General features: G+C 35.8%; 1 protein-coding gene across 3 annotated transcripts in view; it reads left to right on the forward strand.

The window, feature by feature from the left end:
- The window catches only part of P4HA1 (prolyl 4-hydroxylase subunit alpha 1), a 97,624-nt gene that overhangs the window by 37,063 nt on the left and 40,989 nt on the right, over positions 1 to 19,572 (forward strand). For 2 of the 3 annotated variants that reach the window (XM_043476619.1, XM_043476618.1), the window contains exon 6: positions 18,455 to 18,694. The exons of the other annotated variant lie outside the window; for it this stretch is intronic. In XM_043476619.1, coding sequence (XP_043332554.1) covers positions 18,455 to 18,694 — 240 coding nt within the window. The remainder of the gene's footprint in view (positions 1 to 18,454; positions 18,695 to 19,572) is intronic. 3 annotated transcript variants of the gene reach the window in all.

Here is a 19,572-nt window from a genome sequence, read left to right on the forward strand (position 1 = left end):
TAGGATTTGAAATAGCTCAACTGTGATTCCATCACCTCCACTAGCTTTGTTCATAGTGATGTTTCCTAAGGCCCACTTGACTTCGTGTTCCAACATGTCTGGCTCTAGGTGGGTGATCACACCATCGTGGTTATCTGGGTCATTAAGATCTATTTTTGTATAGTTCTGTGTATTCTTGCCACCTCTTCTTAATATCTTCTGTTTCTGCTAGGTCCATACCATTTCTGTCCTTTATTGAGCCCATCTTTGCATGAAATGTTCCCTTGGTCTCTAATTTTCTTGTAGAGATCTCTAGTCTTTCCCATTCTATTGTTCTCTATTTCTTTGCATTAATCACTGAGGAAGTGTTCCTTATCTCTCCTTGCTGTTTTTTCCTTGGAACTTTGCGTTCAGATAGGTATATCTTTCCTTTTCTCCTTTGCCTTTTGCTTCTCTTCTTTTCTCAGCTATTTGTAAGACCTCCTCAGACAACCATTTTGCCTTTTTGTATTTCTTTTTCTTGGGAATGGTCTTGATCACTGCCTCCTGTACAATGTCACAAACCTCCGTTCATAGTTCTTAAGGCACTCTGTCTATTAGATCTAATCCCTTGAATCTATTTGTCACTTCCACTGCATAATTGTAAGGGATTTGATATAAGTCATACCTGAATGGCCTAGTGGTTTCCCCTACTTTCTTCAATTTAAGTCTGAATTTGGCAATAAGGAGTTCGTGGTCTGAGCCACAGTCAGCTCCTGGTCTTGTTTTTCTGACTGTATAGAGCTTCTCCATCTTTGGCTGCAAAGAATATAATCAGTCTGATTTCAGTATTCACCATCTGGTGATGTCCACGTGTAGAGTCGTCTCTGGTGTTGTTGGAAGAGGGTGTTTGCTATGACCAGTGTGTTCTCTTGGCAAAACCCTGTTAGCCTTTGCCCTGCTTCTTTTTGGATTCCCAAGGCCAAATTTGCCTTGTTACTCCAGGTATCTCTCGACTTCCTACTTTTGCATTCCAGTCCCCTATGATGCAAAGGACATCTTTTTTTGGTATTAGTTCTAGAAGTTCTTGTAGGTCTTCATAGAACCCGTTCAGCTTCTTCAGCACTACTGGTCGGGAATAGACTTGGATTATTGTGATATTGAATAGTTTGCCTTGGAAACAAATGGCGATCATTCTGTTGTTTTTGAGATTGTACCCAATGCAGTCCAAGTACTGCATTTTGGATTCTATTGTTGACTATGAGGACTACTCCATTTCTTCTAAGGGATTCTTGCCCACAGTAGTAGATATAATGGTCTTCTGAGTTAAATTCACCCATTCCAGTCCATTTTAGTTCACTGATTCCTAAAATGCCAATGTTCACTCTTGTTGTCTCCTGTTTGACCACTTCCAATTTGCCTTGCTTCATGGACCTAATATTCCAGGTTCCTATGCAGTGTTGTTCTTTATAGCATCAGACTTTACTTCCATCGCCAGTCCCATCCACAACTGGGTGTTGTTTTGCTTTGGCTCCATGTGTTTGTTCTCTCTGGGGTTATTTCTCCACTCTTCTCCAGTAGCATATTGGGCACCTACCAACCTGGGGAGTTCATCTTTCAGTGTCCTGTCTTTCAGTGTATATCCATGTCATCTTTCAATGTCACACCCATGTCCTAGCTATTGTAAACAGTGCTGCAGTGAACACTGGGGTACATGTGTCCTTTTCAATTATGGTTTCCTTAGGGTAAATGCCCAGTATTGGGATTGCTGGGTCGTATGTTAGTTTTTTCCTAGTTTTAAAAGGAATCTCTGTACTGTTCTCCGTAGTGGTTATATCAATTTGTATTCCCACCAGGAGTATAACAGGGTTCCCTTTTCTCTACATCAAACAACATTTATTGTTTGTAGATGTTTTGATAGCCATTCTGACCAATGAGAGGTGATACCTCATTATAATTTTAATTTGCATTCCTCTAATAATGAGCAGTGTTGAGCATCTTTCATGTGTTTATTAGTCATCTGTATGTCTTCTTTGGAGAAATGTCTGTTTAGGCCTTCTGCCTGCTTTTTGATTGGATTGTTTGTTTTTCTGGTATTGAGCTGCATGAACTGCTTGTATATTTTGGAGATTAAATCTTTGTCAGTCATTACGTTTGCTGTTATTTTCTCCCATTCTGAGGGTGGGTTGTCTTTTCACCTTGCTTATAATTTCCTTTGTTGTGCAAAATTTTTAAGTTTAATTAGGTCTCAATTGTTTGTTTTTATTTCCTTTCCTCTAGGAGGCAGGTCATAGAGGATCTTGCTGTGATTTATGTTAGAGAGTGCTCTGCCTATGTGTTCCTCTAAGATTTTTATAGTTTCTGGCCTTACATTTAGGTCTTTAATCTATTTTGAGTTTATTTTTGTGTATGGAGTTAGGAAGTGTTCTAATTTCATTGTTTTAGTAACGTAGTTGACCAGTTTTCCCTGAACTACTTGTTGAAGAGACAGTTTTCTCCATTGTATATTTTTGCCTCCTTTGTCAAAGATAAGGTCCATTGGGGCATGGATTTATCTCCAGGCTTTATATCTTGTTCCATTGGTCTGTATTTCTGTTTTTGTGCCAGTACCATACTGTCTTGATGACTGTAGCTTTGTAGTATAGTGTGAAGTCAGGATGGTTGATTCCTGCAGTTCCATTCTTCTTTCTCAAGTTTACTTTGGCTGTTCAGCATCACTTGGGTTTCCATACAAATTGTGAAATTATTTGTTGTAGTTCTGTGAAAAATACCATTGGTAGTTTGATAGTGATTACATTGAATCTATAGATTGCTTTGGGTCATATAGTCATTTATACTATATTGATTCTTCTTCTTTTTTTTTTTTTCATTTATTTTTATTAGTTGGAGGCTAATTACAATATTGTAGTGGGTTTTGTCATACATTGACATCAACCTAACAACATTGTGTATCTTTCCATCTTCCGGTGTCATCTTTGATTTCTTTCATCAGTATCTTACAGTTTTCTGCATACAGATCTTTTGTCTCTTTAGGTAAATTTATTCCTAAGTATTTTATTCTTTTTATTGCAATGGTGAGTGGGATTGTTTCCTTAATTTCTCTTTCTGATTTTTCATTATTAGTATATAGGAATTCCAGGGATTTCTGTGTTTTAATTTTATATCCTGTGACTTTACTATATTCATTGATTAGCTCTGATGGCATCTATAGGGTTTTCTATGTAGAGAATCATGTCATCTGCAAACAGTGAGAGTTTTACTTTTTCTTTTCCAATCTGGATTCCTTTTATTTCTTTTCTTTGATTGCTGTGGCTAGGACTTCCAAAACTATGTTGAATAATAGTAGTGAGAGTGGGTATCCTTGTCTTGTTCCTGATTTTAGAAGAAATGCTTTCAGTTTTTCACCATTGAGGATATTTGCTGTGGGTTTGTTGTATATGGCCTTTATTATGTTGAGCTATGTTTCTTCTGGTTTTGAATTTTGTCAAAGGATTTCTTTGTATCTATTGAAATGATCATATGATTTTTGTCTTTCAGTTTGTTAATATGGTGTATCACATTTATTTGTATATTGAAGAATATTTGCATCCCTGGGATAAAGCTAACTTGTTCATGATGTATGATCTTTTAAGAGTATTATTGCATTCTGTTCACTAGAATTTTGTTGAGGACTTCTGCATCCATGTTCATTAGTGATTTTGGCCTGTAATTTTCTTTTATTTTGACATCTTTGTCTGGTTTTGGTGTCAGGGTGATGGTGGCCTTATAGAATGAATTTGGGAGTTTTCCTTCCTCTGCATTTTTCTGGAAGAGTTTGATCAGGATAAGTGTTAGCTCTTCTCTAGACTTTTGATAGAATTCACCTATGAAGCTATCTGGCCCTTGGCTTTTGTTTGTTGGAGATTTTTGATTTCAGTTTTGATTTCCATGCTAGTGATTGATCTGTCCATATTTTATTTCTTCCTGGTTGAGGTTTGAAAGGTTATACTTTTCTAAGAATTTGTCCATTACTTTCAAGTTGTCCATTTATTGGCATATAGTTGCTCATAGTAGTCTCTTAGGATCCTTTGTATTTCTGTGTTGTCTGTTGTAACTTCTCCTTTTTCATTCCTGATTTTATTGATTTGAGTTTTGATTTTTAATTCCTCTTTTTCTTGATGAGTCTGGCTAACGGTTTGTCAATTTTATCTTCTTAAAGAACCAGCTTTGCTATAGTCTTTCATTTCTTTTTCATTTATTTCTGCTCTGATCTTTATGATTTCTTTCCTTCTACTAACTTAGGGGTTTTTTTCTTGTTGTTCTTTTTCTAGTTGCTTTAGCTGTAAGTTTAGGTTGTGTGTTTGATGTCTCTCTTGTTTCTTGAGGTAGACTTATATTGCTGTAAACTTCCCTCTTTGCACTGCTTTTACTGCATCCCATAGATTTTGAGTTGTCATGATTTCTGTCATTTGTTTTTAGGCATGCTTTCTTTAGTTATCTCTTGGTTATTCAGAAGTGTGTTGTTTAGCAACCACGTGTTTGTGTTTTTTTTACTGTTTCCTGTAGTTGATATCTAATCTTACAGTGTTGTGATCAGAAAAGATGCTTGGAATGATTTCAATTTTAAATAAATTTACCAAGGCTTGGTTTGTGGCCCAGGATGTGATCTAGCCTGGAGAATGTTCCATGGGCACTTGGGAAAATAATTAAATCTATTGCTTTCGGATGAAATGCCCTGTAGATATCATTTAGGTCCAGTGGGTACAATGTATCATTTAAAGCCTGTGTTTACTTATTAATTTTCTGTCTAGATGATTTTTCCAGTGGAAAAATCCCCCACTATTATTGTGTTACTATTTGTTAGTATTTGCCTTATTTTTTGAGGTGCTCCTGTGTTGAGTGCATATGTATTTGTAATCATTATGTCTTCTTGAATTGATCCCCTGATCATTATGTAGTGTCCTTCTTTGTCTCTTCTAATGTTCTTTATTTTAAAGTCTATTCTGTCTGATATGAGCATTGCTATTTCCTCTTTCTTTTGGTCTCTATTTGCATGGAATATCTTTTTCCAGTCCCTCACTTTCAGTTTGTTCATGTCCCTAGGTTTGAGGTGGATCTCCAGTAGACAGTATATATAGGGGTCTTGTTTTGGTATACATTCAGCCAATCTGCGTCTTTTGGTTGAAGCATTTAGCTCATTTACATTCAGGGTAACTATTGATGAGTATGATCCTGTTACCACTTACTTTATTGTTTTGGGTTTGTTTTTATAGGCCTTTTCTGTGTTTCTTGTCTAGAGAAGTTCCTTTAGCATTTGTTGAAAGGCTGGTTTGGTGGTGCTGAATTCTCTTAGCTTTTGCTTGTCTGTAAAGCTTTTGATTTCTCCTTTGAATGAGATTCTTGCTGGATAGAGTAATCTCAGTTGTAGGTTTTTGCTTTTTATCACTTTAAATATATCCTGCTATTCCGTTCTGGCCCATATGAAAGTGGAAGTCTCTCAGTCGTGTCCAGCTCTTTGTGACCCCATGGACTATACAGTCCATGGAATTCTTCAGGGCGGAATACTGGAGTAGGTAACCTTTCCTTTGTCCAGGGGATCTTCCCAATCCAGAGATTGAACCCAGGTCTCCTGTATTGCATGCAGATTTTTTACCAGCTGAGCCACAAGGGAAGGCCAGGAATACTGGAGTGGGTAGCCTATCCCTTCTCCAGGGGATCTTCCTGACCCAGGAATTGAACCAGGATCTCCTGCATTGCAGGTGGATTCTTTACCAATAGTTTCTGTTTAAAGATCAGCTGTTAGCCTTATGGGGATCCCCTGGTATGTTATTTGTTGTTTTTCCCTTTCTGCTTTTAATATTTGCTCTTTGTGTTTAATTTTTGTTGGTTTGATTAACATGTGTCTTGTTGTTTTGCCTTGGGTTTGTCTTGTATGGGACTCTCTGGGCTTCCTGGTCTTGGGTGGCTATTTCGTTTCCCATTTCTTTTCTTTTTTTTGATAGTAGCCAACCTAGTACATGTGAGGTGGTATCTCACTGCAGTTTTGCATTTCCCTAATCACTGATGTTGAGCATCTTTTCATGTACTTATTAGTAGCTGTCTGTATGTCTTCTTTGAAGAAATATCTGTTCAAGTCCTTTGCCTATTATTTAATTGGGTTATTCATTTTTTTGTTGTTGAGTTTTAGAGATTCTCTACATATTCTGAATATTAATTCCTTATGAGATACATGATTTGCAAATATTTTCTCCTGTTTTATGGGTTGCCTTTTTACTCCATTGATAACTATATTTTGTATCCAAATTTTTTAATTTTTACAAAGTCCAGTTTTTTTCTTTTTCTTTTGTTGCCTGTGCCTTTAGGGTCATGTACAAGAAATCATTGCCCAATCCAGTGTTATGAAGCTTTTGTCCTATGGTTTCTTCTAAGAGTTTTACTGTTTTAGGTCTTATATTTAGGTCCTCGATTTATTTAGAGTTAATTTTTACATGTGGTATTTGGTAAGGGTTCAGCTTCATGCTTTTGCGTGTAAATATTTGGTTTTCCTGGCACCATTTGTTGAAAAGATCATCATTTTCCCATTGAATGGTCTTGCCACGCTTGTCAAAAATCATTTGACAATATATACAAGGTTTTATTTCTGGCTCTCTATTGCGTTGGTCTCTTAAGTCTGTTTTTATGCTGGTCTATAAGTTGGTTTTTTATGCACTACTTTATTATTGTAGCTTTGTATTAAGTTTTGAAATCAGGAAGTGTGAGTTCTCCAGTTTTGTTCTTTTTTAAGATTGTTTTGACTATTCTGGGTTCCTTGAGATTCTGTAAGAATTCTAGGATGGAGTTTTCTATTTCTGTCTTTTGCATTGAATCTGCAGATCACTTTGGGTAGTATTGACATTTTAATAATGTTGTCTTCCAATCCATGAACATGGCATGTGTTTTTCATTTATTTATGTTGTCTTTCAGTAGCTTTTTGTAGTTTTCACTGCATGTCTTTCACCTCCTTGGTTAAGTTAATTCCTAAGTACTTTATGCTTAGATTTGTTTTTGTAATTTTTTATATTGTTCATTACTGGTACATAGAAATGCAACTCATTTTTGTGTGTTGTCTGTGCATCCTGCAACTTGACTGAATTAATTTATTAGTTCTAACAAGTGTTTTTGCGGGAGGATTCTTAGGATTTTCTAGTATAAGATAATGTTATCTGTGGGGAGTATCCTGATGGAAAAGGGGCTAGGACTCTGAGCTTTCACTGCTAAGGGTGCAGGTTCAATCCCTGGTTGGGGAACTAAAATCCCACAAGCTGTGTGGTGTGGCAAAAACAAAAAACTGTTATCTGCAAATAGAGATCAGTTTACTTCTTCTTTTCCAATTTGGGTACCTTTAAGCTTGTTCTTGCCTATTTGCTCTGGCTAGAACTTCAAGTACTAAGTTGAATACAGTGGCAAAAGTGGGCATCCTTGTTCTCATTCTCAAAGGAGAAGCTTTCAGTCTTTTACCATTGAGTGGGTTTTTCAAATATGGCTTTTATTATGTTAAAATATTGATAGTTCAACTTCTATTCCTAGTTTTTTGAGTGTTTTTTTTTATTATGAAAGAATACTGAATTTTGTCAGTTGCTTTTTTTGCATCAGTTGAGATGATCATATGTATGTTTTTTCCCCTTCATTCCATTAATGTGGTGTGTTACATTGATCAATATTCATATGTTCAAACATCCTTGCATTACAGGAGTAAGTTCCACTTGGTCATGATGTGTAACCATGTAATCATGGTGTATAATCATATGCTGCTGGATTCTGTGTGCTAGCATTTTTTAAGAAATATTTATTTGACTTTGCTGGATCTGAGTTGCAACACATGGGCTCTTTAGTTGCGGCATGTTGGATCTAGTTTCCTGACCAGGGGTTGAATCTGGGACTCCTGCATTAGTGGGGGCAGAGTTGTAACCACTGTACCATCAGGGAAGTCCTTGGTTTTTAGTATTTTGTTGAAAATTTTTGCATCAGTGCTCATAAATGATGTTGGTCTGTAGTTTTCTTGTAGTGTCTTTTTCTGGCTTCGGTATGAGGATGATTCTGGCCTCATAGAATGAGATAAGAAGTGTTCTTTCATGTCTTTTTGAAAAGTTTGAGAAGGACTGGTATTAGTTTTTTTAATGTGTGATAGAATTCTCCAGTGAAGCTAATAGTCTTCCAATCCACGAACAAATAAATGTTTTCCATTTATTTGTGTTAATAACAGAGCTTTTCTTTTGTCAGAAGACTGTTGATAACTGATTCAGTTTCCTTACTTCAGTTCAGTTCAGTCGCTCAGTCATGTCCGACTCTTTGCAACCCCATGAACTGCAGCACGCCAGGCCTCCCTGTCCAGCACCAACTGCCAGAGTCTACCCAAACCCATGTCCATTGAGTTGGTGATGCCATCCAACTATCTCATCCTCTATCGTCCCCTTCTCCTCCTGCCTGCCATCTTTCCCAGCATCAGGGTCTTTTCAAATGAGTCAGCTCTTTGCGTCAGCAGTTTCCTTACTAGTTAAAGGTCTATTCAGATTTTCTATTTTTTTCTTAGTCTTGGTAGGTTTTGTGTTTTTAGGAATTTGTCCATTTCTTCTGGGTTATTCAGTTTGTTGGTGTGCAATTTTTCATAGAATTCTTATAATCCTTTGTTTTTCTATAGAATCAGTAGAAGTATCCCCACTTTCATTTCTAATTTTAGTAATTTGGCTTTTTTTTCTTGATCCATGTAGCTAAAAGATTGTCAGTTTCATTGACAAAATTCTTTTCAGAGAACCAACTTTTGGTTTCATTAATTTTATCTATTATTTTCTTTTTTTTTTTTTATCTTTTTTTTATCTATTATTTTCTATTCTGTGCTTTGATATTTCTTTTCTTCTGCTAGCTTTCGGTTGTTTCTTCTTGTTTTTCTAGTTTCTTAAGTTGTAAAATTAGGTTGTTGATTTGAGATCTTGTTTTTTTAATGCAAGAGTTATAACTATAAATTTCACCCTTAACACTGCTTTCATTGTGTCCTGTAAGTTTTGGTACATTGTAATTTCATTTTCATTTGTCTTTTAAGTATTTTCTAATTTTCCCTGTGATTTCTTTTCTTTCTTTCTTTTTTTTCTGTTAAAGAGTATGGAGTGTGTTGTTTAATTTTTTCAAAATTTGAAATTTTCCAGTTTTACTTGTGTTACTGATATCTACCTTCACGTGATAGTTTACTATTGCCATCTTCATTTATTCTGTGAGTATACATACCGTTACTATCTTCTTGTCCTTATCAATTGGAAAAATAAAATATGTTACCTTGTCTTCATACGGAAATTGACTTTCTCAGTGAGAAAATACAGTGGGATGAATGACTTAAGATGTTTTTCTTGCTTATCTTTCTAAATTTGGAATGAAGTAGCAAGTGGAAAAACTAACCATTAAACTGTAATATAATTCCATTAAGTTGGACTTCCAAAAAAGTATACGTTTGCAAATTTTATTTTCTATTTCTACTGTTGCAACACTTACGATAAGATCACAGCCTTGTTTTTTAATTTGCTTCTGGTTTAAAACATAATTTGTTTAATAGATATAAGCCATTTAGTATCTATTTAATATCTCTTTAACATAATAACCATTGTGTATAAGTATTAGAGATGCAATAATGAATAACACTGTTTTTGCTCTTAGGGTACTTATATTCTTATGCTATGGTATGATGAATGCCTAGCTGGAGATAGCTTAGGAGACCATGGAACACATAGACAGAAATCTAATTCTGAACCTGATAAATGAGAGGTGTAAAGTAAGACTTCCTGGAAGACAGAATATGTTAAAAAATTGAGATATAACAGACAAGGAATTAGTCAGGAAATAGGGCGTATGAAAAAAGTACTCCAAACAGAACATGTATATAGGCCAGAGAGGAGAGAATGTTTAAATCAGATAGCTAACAAGTAGTTTGTTTAAGAGCTAGGGGCATGAACTAGGGGCATAGGATGGTGTGAGAATAGTGAGAGATGATGATATATAGGTGAAGCTGAAGCCATCTCTTGAGGGACTTTGTAAGTTATGTAGAGAAGTTTGAACCAATTCTGAGTATAATGTGTAGTTATCGAAAAGTTTTAAACAGGGAAATCATAAGATTTTCATTTTAGAGATATTCTGGCTACAGAATGGTTTGAGACCTGAAGGTAGAAACAAAGAAATCAGGGAGGAGGCTGTTGTAAAAATTTAAGAGATGACAGTGGTAGCTTAGGTTATTTCCAATTTTTGCAGGGCCAAGGTTTCAACAAACATTTTCATTATGTTTTCTTGTGTCCATTGCACACATGCAAGAGTTTCTCTAGAATATAAGGTTCTCAGACTTTACTAGATGTAGCCAGATTGTTCTCCAGAGCAGATGTACCCAATTACAGTAATATTCCCTCCAGCAATGTATGGGAGTTCTCATTTCTTAATGTCCTTGCTAACACTTGGTTTTGTCAGATTTAAAATTGTAGCAGTTGAGATGTGAAGCCTCAAGGATGAGGACTGGAGGGAAGGATGACTTGCCTTTTTAAATTGCCTCACCCCCCCAAAAATCAGAGAAATGCTTTTCTCAGTGGATTTATATTGATGCGATGTTACTCCTTGATTAATTTTGTCTGTTTCTCCTTTTTGAGCCTACCCTTTGAAATGCTTTCTTGATGTTTTAATATAAAATCTGATAAGTTATATGTATTTTGGCATCAATGATGCCTTTACAGTTCATATGGACTGTTCCTTTAGTTTCAGGTTGTTCCTAACCCTAATTTGTTTAATAGATTCATAGCTTCCAGAGATAATACACTTTTGAGGGGGAGGTGGTAAAGTAGAAAAGAATGGTGGTATTGCTTTGATAGGCAAAGGGGACAACAGGGAGCTAATGCCCTCAAAACTGTGTGTCCTCTACACTTTTTTTGTGTGTAGAATATATCATATATAAAATCTGAGTTACTTCGGGTAGAAGTTGAATGTTCTTGTCGGTCATTTGCATCATTATCTTGGTGAACTGATAAGCTTACTACACCAAGCAGTAGATTCTCTGTACATCTCTGGAGTGCACTCAGCTATGAGTGTACCATATTGCCCCTGATGCAAGACATCAGCTTCCCAGGTATGTGCATTTTAAATGTATTTGTTCCTTACAAATCAAGTTTTTATCCAGTAAGTGTTCCTATAAAGTGTAAGAATTTTAAAATTAAACCTTGCAGTTTAAGGGTGAGCCAAAAATTTCTAAGTAAATTTTCCTATACTGTCTACTGTCACATATTATTATAGTTTATACTGTGATAGTAAATTTAAAGGACTTTTGTGTTTTAACTGTAAATTTGGGTTACTACATTCAGTTTTTTTTAATTGGAAGATAATTGCTTTACAATGTTGTGATAGTTTCCGCTGCACAACTTGGTGAATCATCTATAAGGATCCATATAGCACTTCCCTCTTTAGTCTCCCACCCACCCCCGACCCCCGACTCTGCTAGGTCATCACAGGGCACCGAACCAAGCTCCTCTGTATTTACAGCAGCTTCTCACTAGTTATCTATTTTACACACGGTAGTGTATGTATATGTAGGTGCTACTCTCTCAATTCATCCTATCCTCTCCTTCACTGCATTCAGTTTGACATGCTAATGTCAATCATCTGTGCCATTTGCTTTTTACCGAAAGAATTTGCCTTTTTTTGGTCATCAAATTCTAACTGTTCATGCTTTGTATGAACACTTTTTATGGTTTTTTTCTGCCAACATCACTTCCTTTATGTCATTTTATTTGTCTTCTTGTCCATTACTTTTCCTTCTCATGTTCTCTACTTTGGAAGCAGCCTTCCCTTTCAAATGCTACATCACTTCTCTTTCATTTTCATTTTCTTTAATATAGTTCCCAGACATTTTGCCTTTGATAATTGTGAAGAGATCAATAGGTAAAATAACCAGAGATACTTTACCAAGGCAGAATAGCTCAAGATCCTCTACTGTCTCCATTATGCTTTCAAATAATATTGCCAGGATATAAGGTCATGTGAAAAATTTTACTGGTGCTGTCTACATTTATTAATAGCATACTGTCCTCTTGTGTCTTTTGTATGTCCCTGAGAAAAGACATTCTTAATTTCTGCATTGTAAAGCTCATCTTAGAACTATATTCCAGTTCTCGTAACTGAAAAATAACAGTCAAAATTCAGTATGTTTCTTTTGTTTCTGAAATTGCATCGTGTTAAACTATTAATAAGTTAGTTTGTTGGTATCCTTTTCTAGATTAGAGTGTTAAGTAGAGAGTAACTGTCACAATATGGATCTTTATCTTCATTTTAGTAGTACACTGATAATCAGTTATGGACTTCACAGGTGGCACAGTGGTAAAGAATCCACATGCCAACGCAGGAGATGGAAGAGACTCGAGTTTGATTCCTAGGTTGGGAAGATGTCCTGGAGGAGGAAATGGCAACCCTCTCTAGTATTCCTGCCTGGAAAACTCCATGGACAGAAGAGCCTGGTGGGCTATAGTCCATTGGGTTGCGGAGTCAGACATGACTGAGGGACTGAGCATGCAAGCATGATAATCAGTTACTATCCATAAGTGACTAGTAGGAGGCAAAAAATTATATAGTAAATGGAGGTAGTTGTATGATTTGAATATTTGATTGTATTGGTCCACGTGATCCTCCAGTACGTATACCTCCGTATTAGGACTCTGCTTTGTACTGAAATCTAACATCTTCAGAGCATGTTATCGCCTAGACAAAGAATCACTAGCAAAATGTGTCCTTGATTTTATTTCTTCTTAATTTTTCATGAACCTTTTCTGCTAGCACTGAAAAAAAATGTTGACATCATTGGGTAGATTAGAACTAAGTCTGATTCTAGTCAATATACTGATTTGTTGAAGTATATTCAATCAGAAGTTTTTAAGGAAAACACCGTTGTGTTCCTTTTTCTATCTATTTCCTTTGTGCTGTCTTCAGACATATTAGGCATGTGTTTCTTTTGGTTAAATACTTAGAAGTGAATTGGCTGGGTTGCATGGTAGGTATATATCTTATTTTTAAAGTAAAATAATTGGTAGGTATATATTTGATTTTTAAGAAACTACCAGATGGTTGTACCATTTTATACTCTTGTCATTAGTATATGAGCATTTCAGTACCTCCACGTACTTGGAAACACTTGTGAATAAGTCCTTTAATTATGTTCTTTGTTAAAATTGCTTTGGCTATTCTAGATTCTTTGAATTTCCATATAAATCTTAGAATTTCCTTGGTAGTTTCTACAAAAATGCCTATAGGAGTTTTAATTAGGTTTATTTTGAATCTTGGGGAAAATTTGGGCAACATTTTCATTTTAACAAGACAATTTTCTAATCCATGGACATGCTATATCTTTTTGTTTTGGTATAGGAGGTAAGATATTTTGACATTAACATTAAACCACTGAGAGCTTCACATTTATTGTTTGAACATTGGTATCAAAAGTTGGAAAATACTCCCCTCCTTTTCTTTCTCCCCTTCCGTTTTTCTTCTTCTTCTATATCTTTTTCACTAAAAGCAAATTTATCACCGGATTTTTTTTTTTAGATTTTTTTTATTTACTTGGCTGTGGTGGGTCTTTGTGGCTGCACATGGGCTTTCTCTAGTTGTGGTGAGCAGGGCCTCGTCTTTGTTTGGTACACAGGCTTCTCACTGCAGTGGCTTCTCGTTGCAGAGCACAGGCTCTCGGGGCGTGGGCGCAGAAGTTGCAGCTCACAGGCTCTAGAGCATCGGCTTGGTAGTTGTGGTGCATGGGCTTAGTTGCTCTGCGTCTTGTGGGGTCTTCCTGGACCAGGGACTGAACCAGTGTCTCTTGCATTGAACTGGTGTCCCTTGCATTGCAAGGAGGATCCTTAACCACTGGACAACCAGGAAAACCCCACAGGCTCAGTTTTTAATTTATATCCTATCTTTGTCCTCTTCTATTATTAAAAAATGTAATGTTTTTATTTAAAAGAGGTGCCCAAATAAACTTTTTAAAAATTGAGATGTGATTGATATATAACTTTGCATTAGTTTTGGGTGTGCAATATGACTTGGATATGTATGTGTTGCGAGATGATCACCACAATATGTTTAGTTAACATGCACCATCACATCATATCACATAGTTACAAAAATTTTTTTCTTTTAAAATATATCTACTCTTCCAGCAACTTTAAATATACAATACAGCATTATTAACTATAGTTAACATGCTGTACATTACATCCCCAGGACTTATCATATAATTGGGAGTTTGTACCTTTTGACCACCATCACCACGTCTCTTGTATTAGTTTTAGTTATACAGAATTTTTTTATTCATTCAAAGTCCAAGTTGTATTAATAAGGTCCGCTTATAGAAGGTTGACTATTAACTATTTCTGTACTTCCCAGCCTGTTGCTTTCTTCTTCTATATGAACTACCACTTGATTCGGTTTTTCATTTCCACTGTTTCTTTAAAATAGAAGCAAATGTGTATATATATTCCTATTTCCTCTCAGCCTCAGCAGGGAAGGCAGCATAGTATACTTTCTGTATTTTGGTATTTTAATTTATTGATATGCTCTAGATATTACCTTATATGCTATGTAGAAATCCTCATTTCTTTTTACAGCTACCTGTTACTCTATTTTGTGAATTTACTATAGTTTATTTAACTGGGGCCCCGTTGATATGGATACTTGTTTTGTTTGTAGTCTTTTACTCTTATAAAAATAATATTGCCAATAACCTTGTGCATATTTTTTTTTTTGCCAAATGATCTTTGGGATATTTTTTCTAGAATGATGCCACTGATTCAGAGTAGATGTATAGGACATTTTGCTAATATTGTTCCAGTTTCCCTCCATAGTGGTTGTATCATTTTTCCTTCCAGTGATACATGAGAGTGCCTATTTCCCCACAGCATCACAAAAAAAATTTCAGATTTTGAAATTTTTGCCAATCTTTTCTCACTTTTGCTCACTTTTCTTTAAATATATACCAATTTCTTTATCTATTTTTTTTTTTTGGTACCTCAGACTTTTCTTTTGGAATTATTTTCCTCCTCCTGGTTGAAATAAATCCTTGAGAATCCCTTGCATGTACTTGGCTTAGGATTCTCTGTGCTTCCTGAATCTTTGGTTTCATGCATTCTAATTCGAGAAAATTGTTCACTGTTATTTCTTTAAATAGTGCCTTTTCCACATTCTGTTGTCTTCCTAGTTTTTCTTCCTTACCTTTTAACTAGCACTTTTTATGTATTCCTCCTCTCTGCTACATTCTGAGGAGTTTATCCCATGGTAATTTATTCAGTTCTCTCTTCTAGGTATGTTATTCTCTTTTTTGTTGTGTCTAACTTGCTGTTTAACTTGAGCAATGCATGTTTGTCTCATTGATAATATTTATAATTTCTGAAAGTTCCATTGTTCTTCCTACTCACATCTTCCTGGTCCTTTTAGGGTATCTTACATGTTCATATTTTCTTTTTTTAGAAATTCTTTAAACATTTGAATCATAGTTATTTTGTATTCTTAATCTGATAACATCTGAATATATTGGGTGATGTCTGATACTGTTTTTGAATAGTTTCTGCTGATTTTGCTCATAGTGGCTTGTTTCATCGTGTGCTTTGTGATTTTGAATTGTGTGCATTTCTTCAGATTGTGTGTGGGAATATTGCAAAACCTGAGGTGAGGATGCATTTTGCAGAGTATAAATGTTGCTTCTGCCAGGTGTCTTTTGACCTTACCAGCCTCCAACCACTTGAAGTTAAATTCTTGGCTTTAGTTTCCCAGACTGTGGAGATAACGTATATTTGAAATCGAAACCTCCCAGAAGGCATGCCCAGGGAATTCTTAAGAGATTGTTTCCTTACCTACATGCAGAATGAGAAAATAAGTTCTTTTGTTGTTTCTCTTTGCCAGCTGACAAGAGTTTTTTCTAGCTCATTTTTTTATTCAAGATGTAGTCTTTCAAGGGTCTGTTCCATCATTTTGCATGGGCCTGAGGCTTTATCTCCTATCCCTTTCTTTTTAAAAAAAAAATTATTTACTTATTTGACTGTGCTTGGTCTTCATTTCCGTGCAGGCTTTTCTTTAGCTATGGCAAGCAGGGCTACTCTCCAGTTGCAGTGCACAGGCTTCTCATTGAGGCGGCTTCTCCTGTTGCGGAGCACAGGCTCTAGAGCATTGGGGCTTCAGTAGTTGCAGCACATGGGCTCAGTAGTTGTGGCTCACAGACTCTAGAGCACAGACTCAGTTATGGCATACGGGCTTAGTTGTCCCTCGGCATGTGAGATCTTCCCGACCAGGGATTGAACCCATGTCTCCCACATTGGCAGGCAGAGTCTTTACCACTGAGCCATTAGGAAAGCCCTCTTTTATCCCTTTATCCATTTCTTGATGGTTAAAAATCATGCTTCTAGTTTTCTCATCTGACGACTGCCTCCAGAGGAGATGCAGCTTCATCCTCTACTTACCTCTCTAGGTTTCAAGCTCCTTTTTGGTTTTGACCTCAAAAAATTTGCTTAATTCCTGTGAATCTGGTCATCATACAGATGGATAAATGGATAACTGTTACATTTTATCCAGCATTTCTAGGTAGAGTTAACCCTTCAAAAATGCTGGTGTTACAGCTGCTGAGCTCCTGAGCAGTTGAAAATCAGCATGTAAATTTTGACTCTCCCTAGACTTAACTACTAATAGCCTACTGTTGACCAGGAGCCTTACTGATATCTTAAACAGTTGCTTATTAACACAATTCGTGTGTTGTATGCTACATTTTTGCAATACAGTAAGCTAGAGAAAAGAAAATGTTATTTAGAGAAGCATAAAGAAAAGAAAATACATTTATAATACATACATGCATTTATTGAAAAAAATGCACATGTAAGTGGACCCATGCAATGCAAACTTTGTTGTTCACGGATCACCTGTGTTTTTTATCAGACACAGTTCCCTTCCCCACTCCACCCCCAGAATATGTGGTCCAGATGTAATTTTCTCACTATTGCTTACTTAACATGCTATAAACAAAGAACAGCATAAAATACTCAGGCTCTTAAAGTCTCTACTTAACTCATCTGATTTGCTGTTTATAAAATGGAATGTTATACGGTTGCTATCATTCAGAGAATATTTTTTACATTTATTTCTTTCTGTAGTTCTTCATCTTTTCCTTATTCTTATAAAAGTAATGGTGATTGTACAACATTTGAAACATAATTAGTCAATAGTAAAAAGACAAGCAAGTTTTTAAATGAACAAAGGATTTGAACAGGCATTTTTCCAAAGATGATATATAGATGGACAATAGGCATGTAGAAACATGTTTAACATCATCATTAGAGAAATAAAATTTAAAAACCATAATGAAATGCTACTTCATACCCTCAGTGGCTATAATAAAAAAGATGAGCAGTAGCAAGTATTGGTGAGAATGTAGAGAAATTGGAACCCTCATACATTGCTTTATGTATGAGCATACATATAGGATTGTAAAATTGTAAAATGGTGCAGCCACTTTGGAAAACAGTTTGGCAGTTTCTGAACATGGTAAGCATAGTGTTGCCATAAGAAAGACCCAGCAATTTCACTGCTATGTATATACTCAAGAGTAATGAAAAAATATTTCCACACAAAAACTTGTACATGAATGTTTATAGTAACATTATTCATAGAAGTCAGAAAAGTGGAAACAACTCAAATGCAACTGATAAGCAAAATGTAGTCTGTCCTACAGTGGGCTGGTATTTGGCAATAAAAGAAGACATTATGAAGACATTGAAGACATTATGCTGAGTAAAGCAGTCCAGTCATGAAAGACTACCTGTTGTCCAATTCCATTTATGTATAATAGCCAGAATAGACAAGTAGATACAGAAAGTAGATTAGTGGTATCTAGGGATAGGGCAGGAAAGGGGAGATATAATGGGTAGGGACTGCTTATGGTTACAGTGTTTCTTTTTGGGGTAATGAAAATGTTCTAAAATCATTATGGTAATGGTTGTACAGCTCTGCGAATATAGTGAAAAACTATTGAATTCTTTAACTGGGTGAACTTTATGATATGTAAATTACATATCATTAATATTTTTGAAAAGGGGAATGGTAGGGGAAGGAGTCAATAGACAGGTTTGTCTCTCTTCCATGTATCCCTTTATCCTAAGTTGTTGGTTAAGAGTTAGATATATCTCACATGGTGATTCCCACTGTGTTGGAAAATGGCATACTTCAGCTTAATTGGTGCGTCTTTTTGATATGATGACTGATAATTGAAATCTTGGTTTCTCTAGGTCCTACGTCACCTATTAGCTGTATGATCCTTGCCATGTTTCATTACCTTGTACTTTGTTCCTTTGTTTATAAATCTAGGGTAATTCCTGCTTTTCCTACCTCAGAAGGTTGTTGTGAGGTTCAGATGAGTGACATAGTACTTTGAAAGCAGTATAGTCCTAAATAAACATATAATAGTATTAAGATTCCTAAAGTTCTCTGTATTTTCTTTCCATAGGAGTAAAACACAAATCTTTTCTAACAGTTGAGGACTGTTTTGAGTTGGGCAAAGTGGCCTACACAGAAGCAGATTATTACCATACAGAACTGTGGATGGAACAAGCACTGAGGCAGCTGGATGAAGGCGAGGTTTCTACCATTGATAAAGTCTCTGTTCTAGATTATTTGAGCTATGCAGTATACCAGCAGGGAGACCTGGATAAGGCGCTTTTGCTCACAAAGAAACTTCTTGAACTAGGTATGTTAGTTTGGCCTAATTCAAGGTTAAGGGTATATTGGGGGATATATAGATATACTAATTATAATTGTGTGTGAGTATGTATATTTGTCATATAGTTTTGGTACTTTTTGTCACAAGTCAAGAGCTCATCTGTCAGACATACTTTATCTTTCTGTTCATCCTCTAAATAAATGGCAACTGATTTTTCTCACCTAATAGTACTATAAGAGTAGCTGTGTTTCTCTGCTCTGTACTTCTTAGGAACTTCAAAATTGAATTGAACATAGCTAACTCAGTCAAAAATGTTTATTTGCCATGTTGTCATATTAAATATTAACCAGTATCCTTTGAAGGAAATTTTTGGTTTACTGAATTTCCTATTTGGAAATTTGAAAGTGATTTGAAATGTCAACCTAAATAAAAAGGTAAAATGAAGCAAACTCATAATTGTCAAAAAGATGAGTTTATTCAGGAATAGCAGAGGAACTGCATTTGGGACATGCAAGCTGTAGGAAGCTACAGGTAAGTCCGTTGAGGGTTTGGAGTAGGGCAGGGAATATAAAGAAGCGAGAGTTCAGTTAGAGTTTGTTGAAATCAGAAACAAATGGGGACCAGCACTGAACATTCCCTAGGCAGACAAAACCCTCCAGTCATACAAACAAAGCTCGATTTAGCTTACTTTGTAAGACCATCTCAACCTGGGTCATTTCTTGTTCATGCCCCTGGAAACTGTAAGCAAAATTTCCCAAGATTGATATGAGGCAACCCCTGACCAATTCCCTGAAATTTAAGAAAATTCCAATATTGTCAGTTTTCTGAAAATCAGGCCTTTATGGGAAATCAGCCTCTCAGTCTTTAAGTTTTGTGTTCCTCAGGGCACATGCATGAGATTTTCC

This window comes from Cervus canadensis, chromosome 8 (assembly GCF_019320065.1).
Source record: "Cervus canadensis isolate Bull #8, Minnesota chromosome 8, ASM1932006v1, whole genome shotgun sequence".
Taxonomy (NCBI): domain Eukaryota; kingdom Metazoa; phylum Chordata; class Mammalia; order Artiodactyla; family Cervidae; genus Cervus; species Cervus canadensis.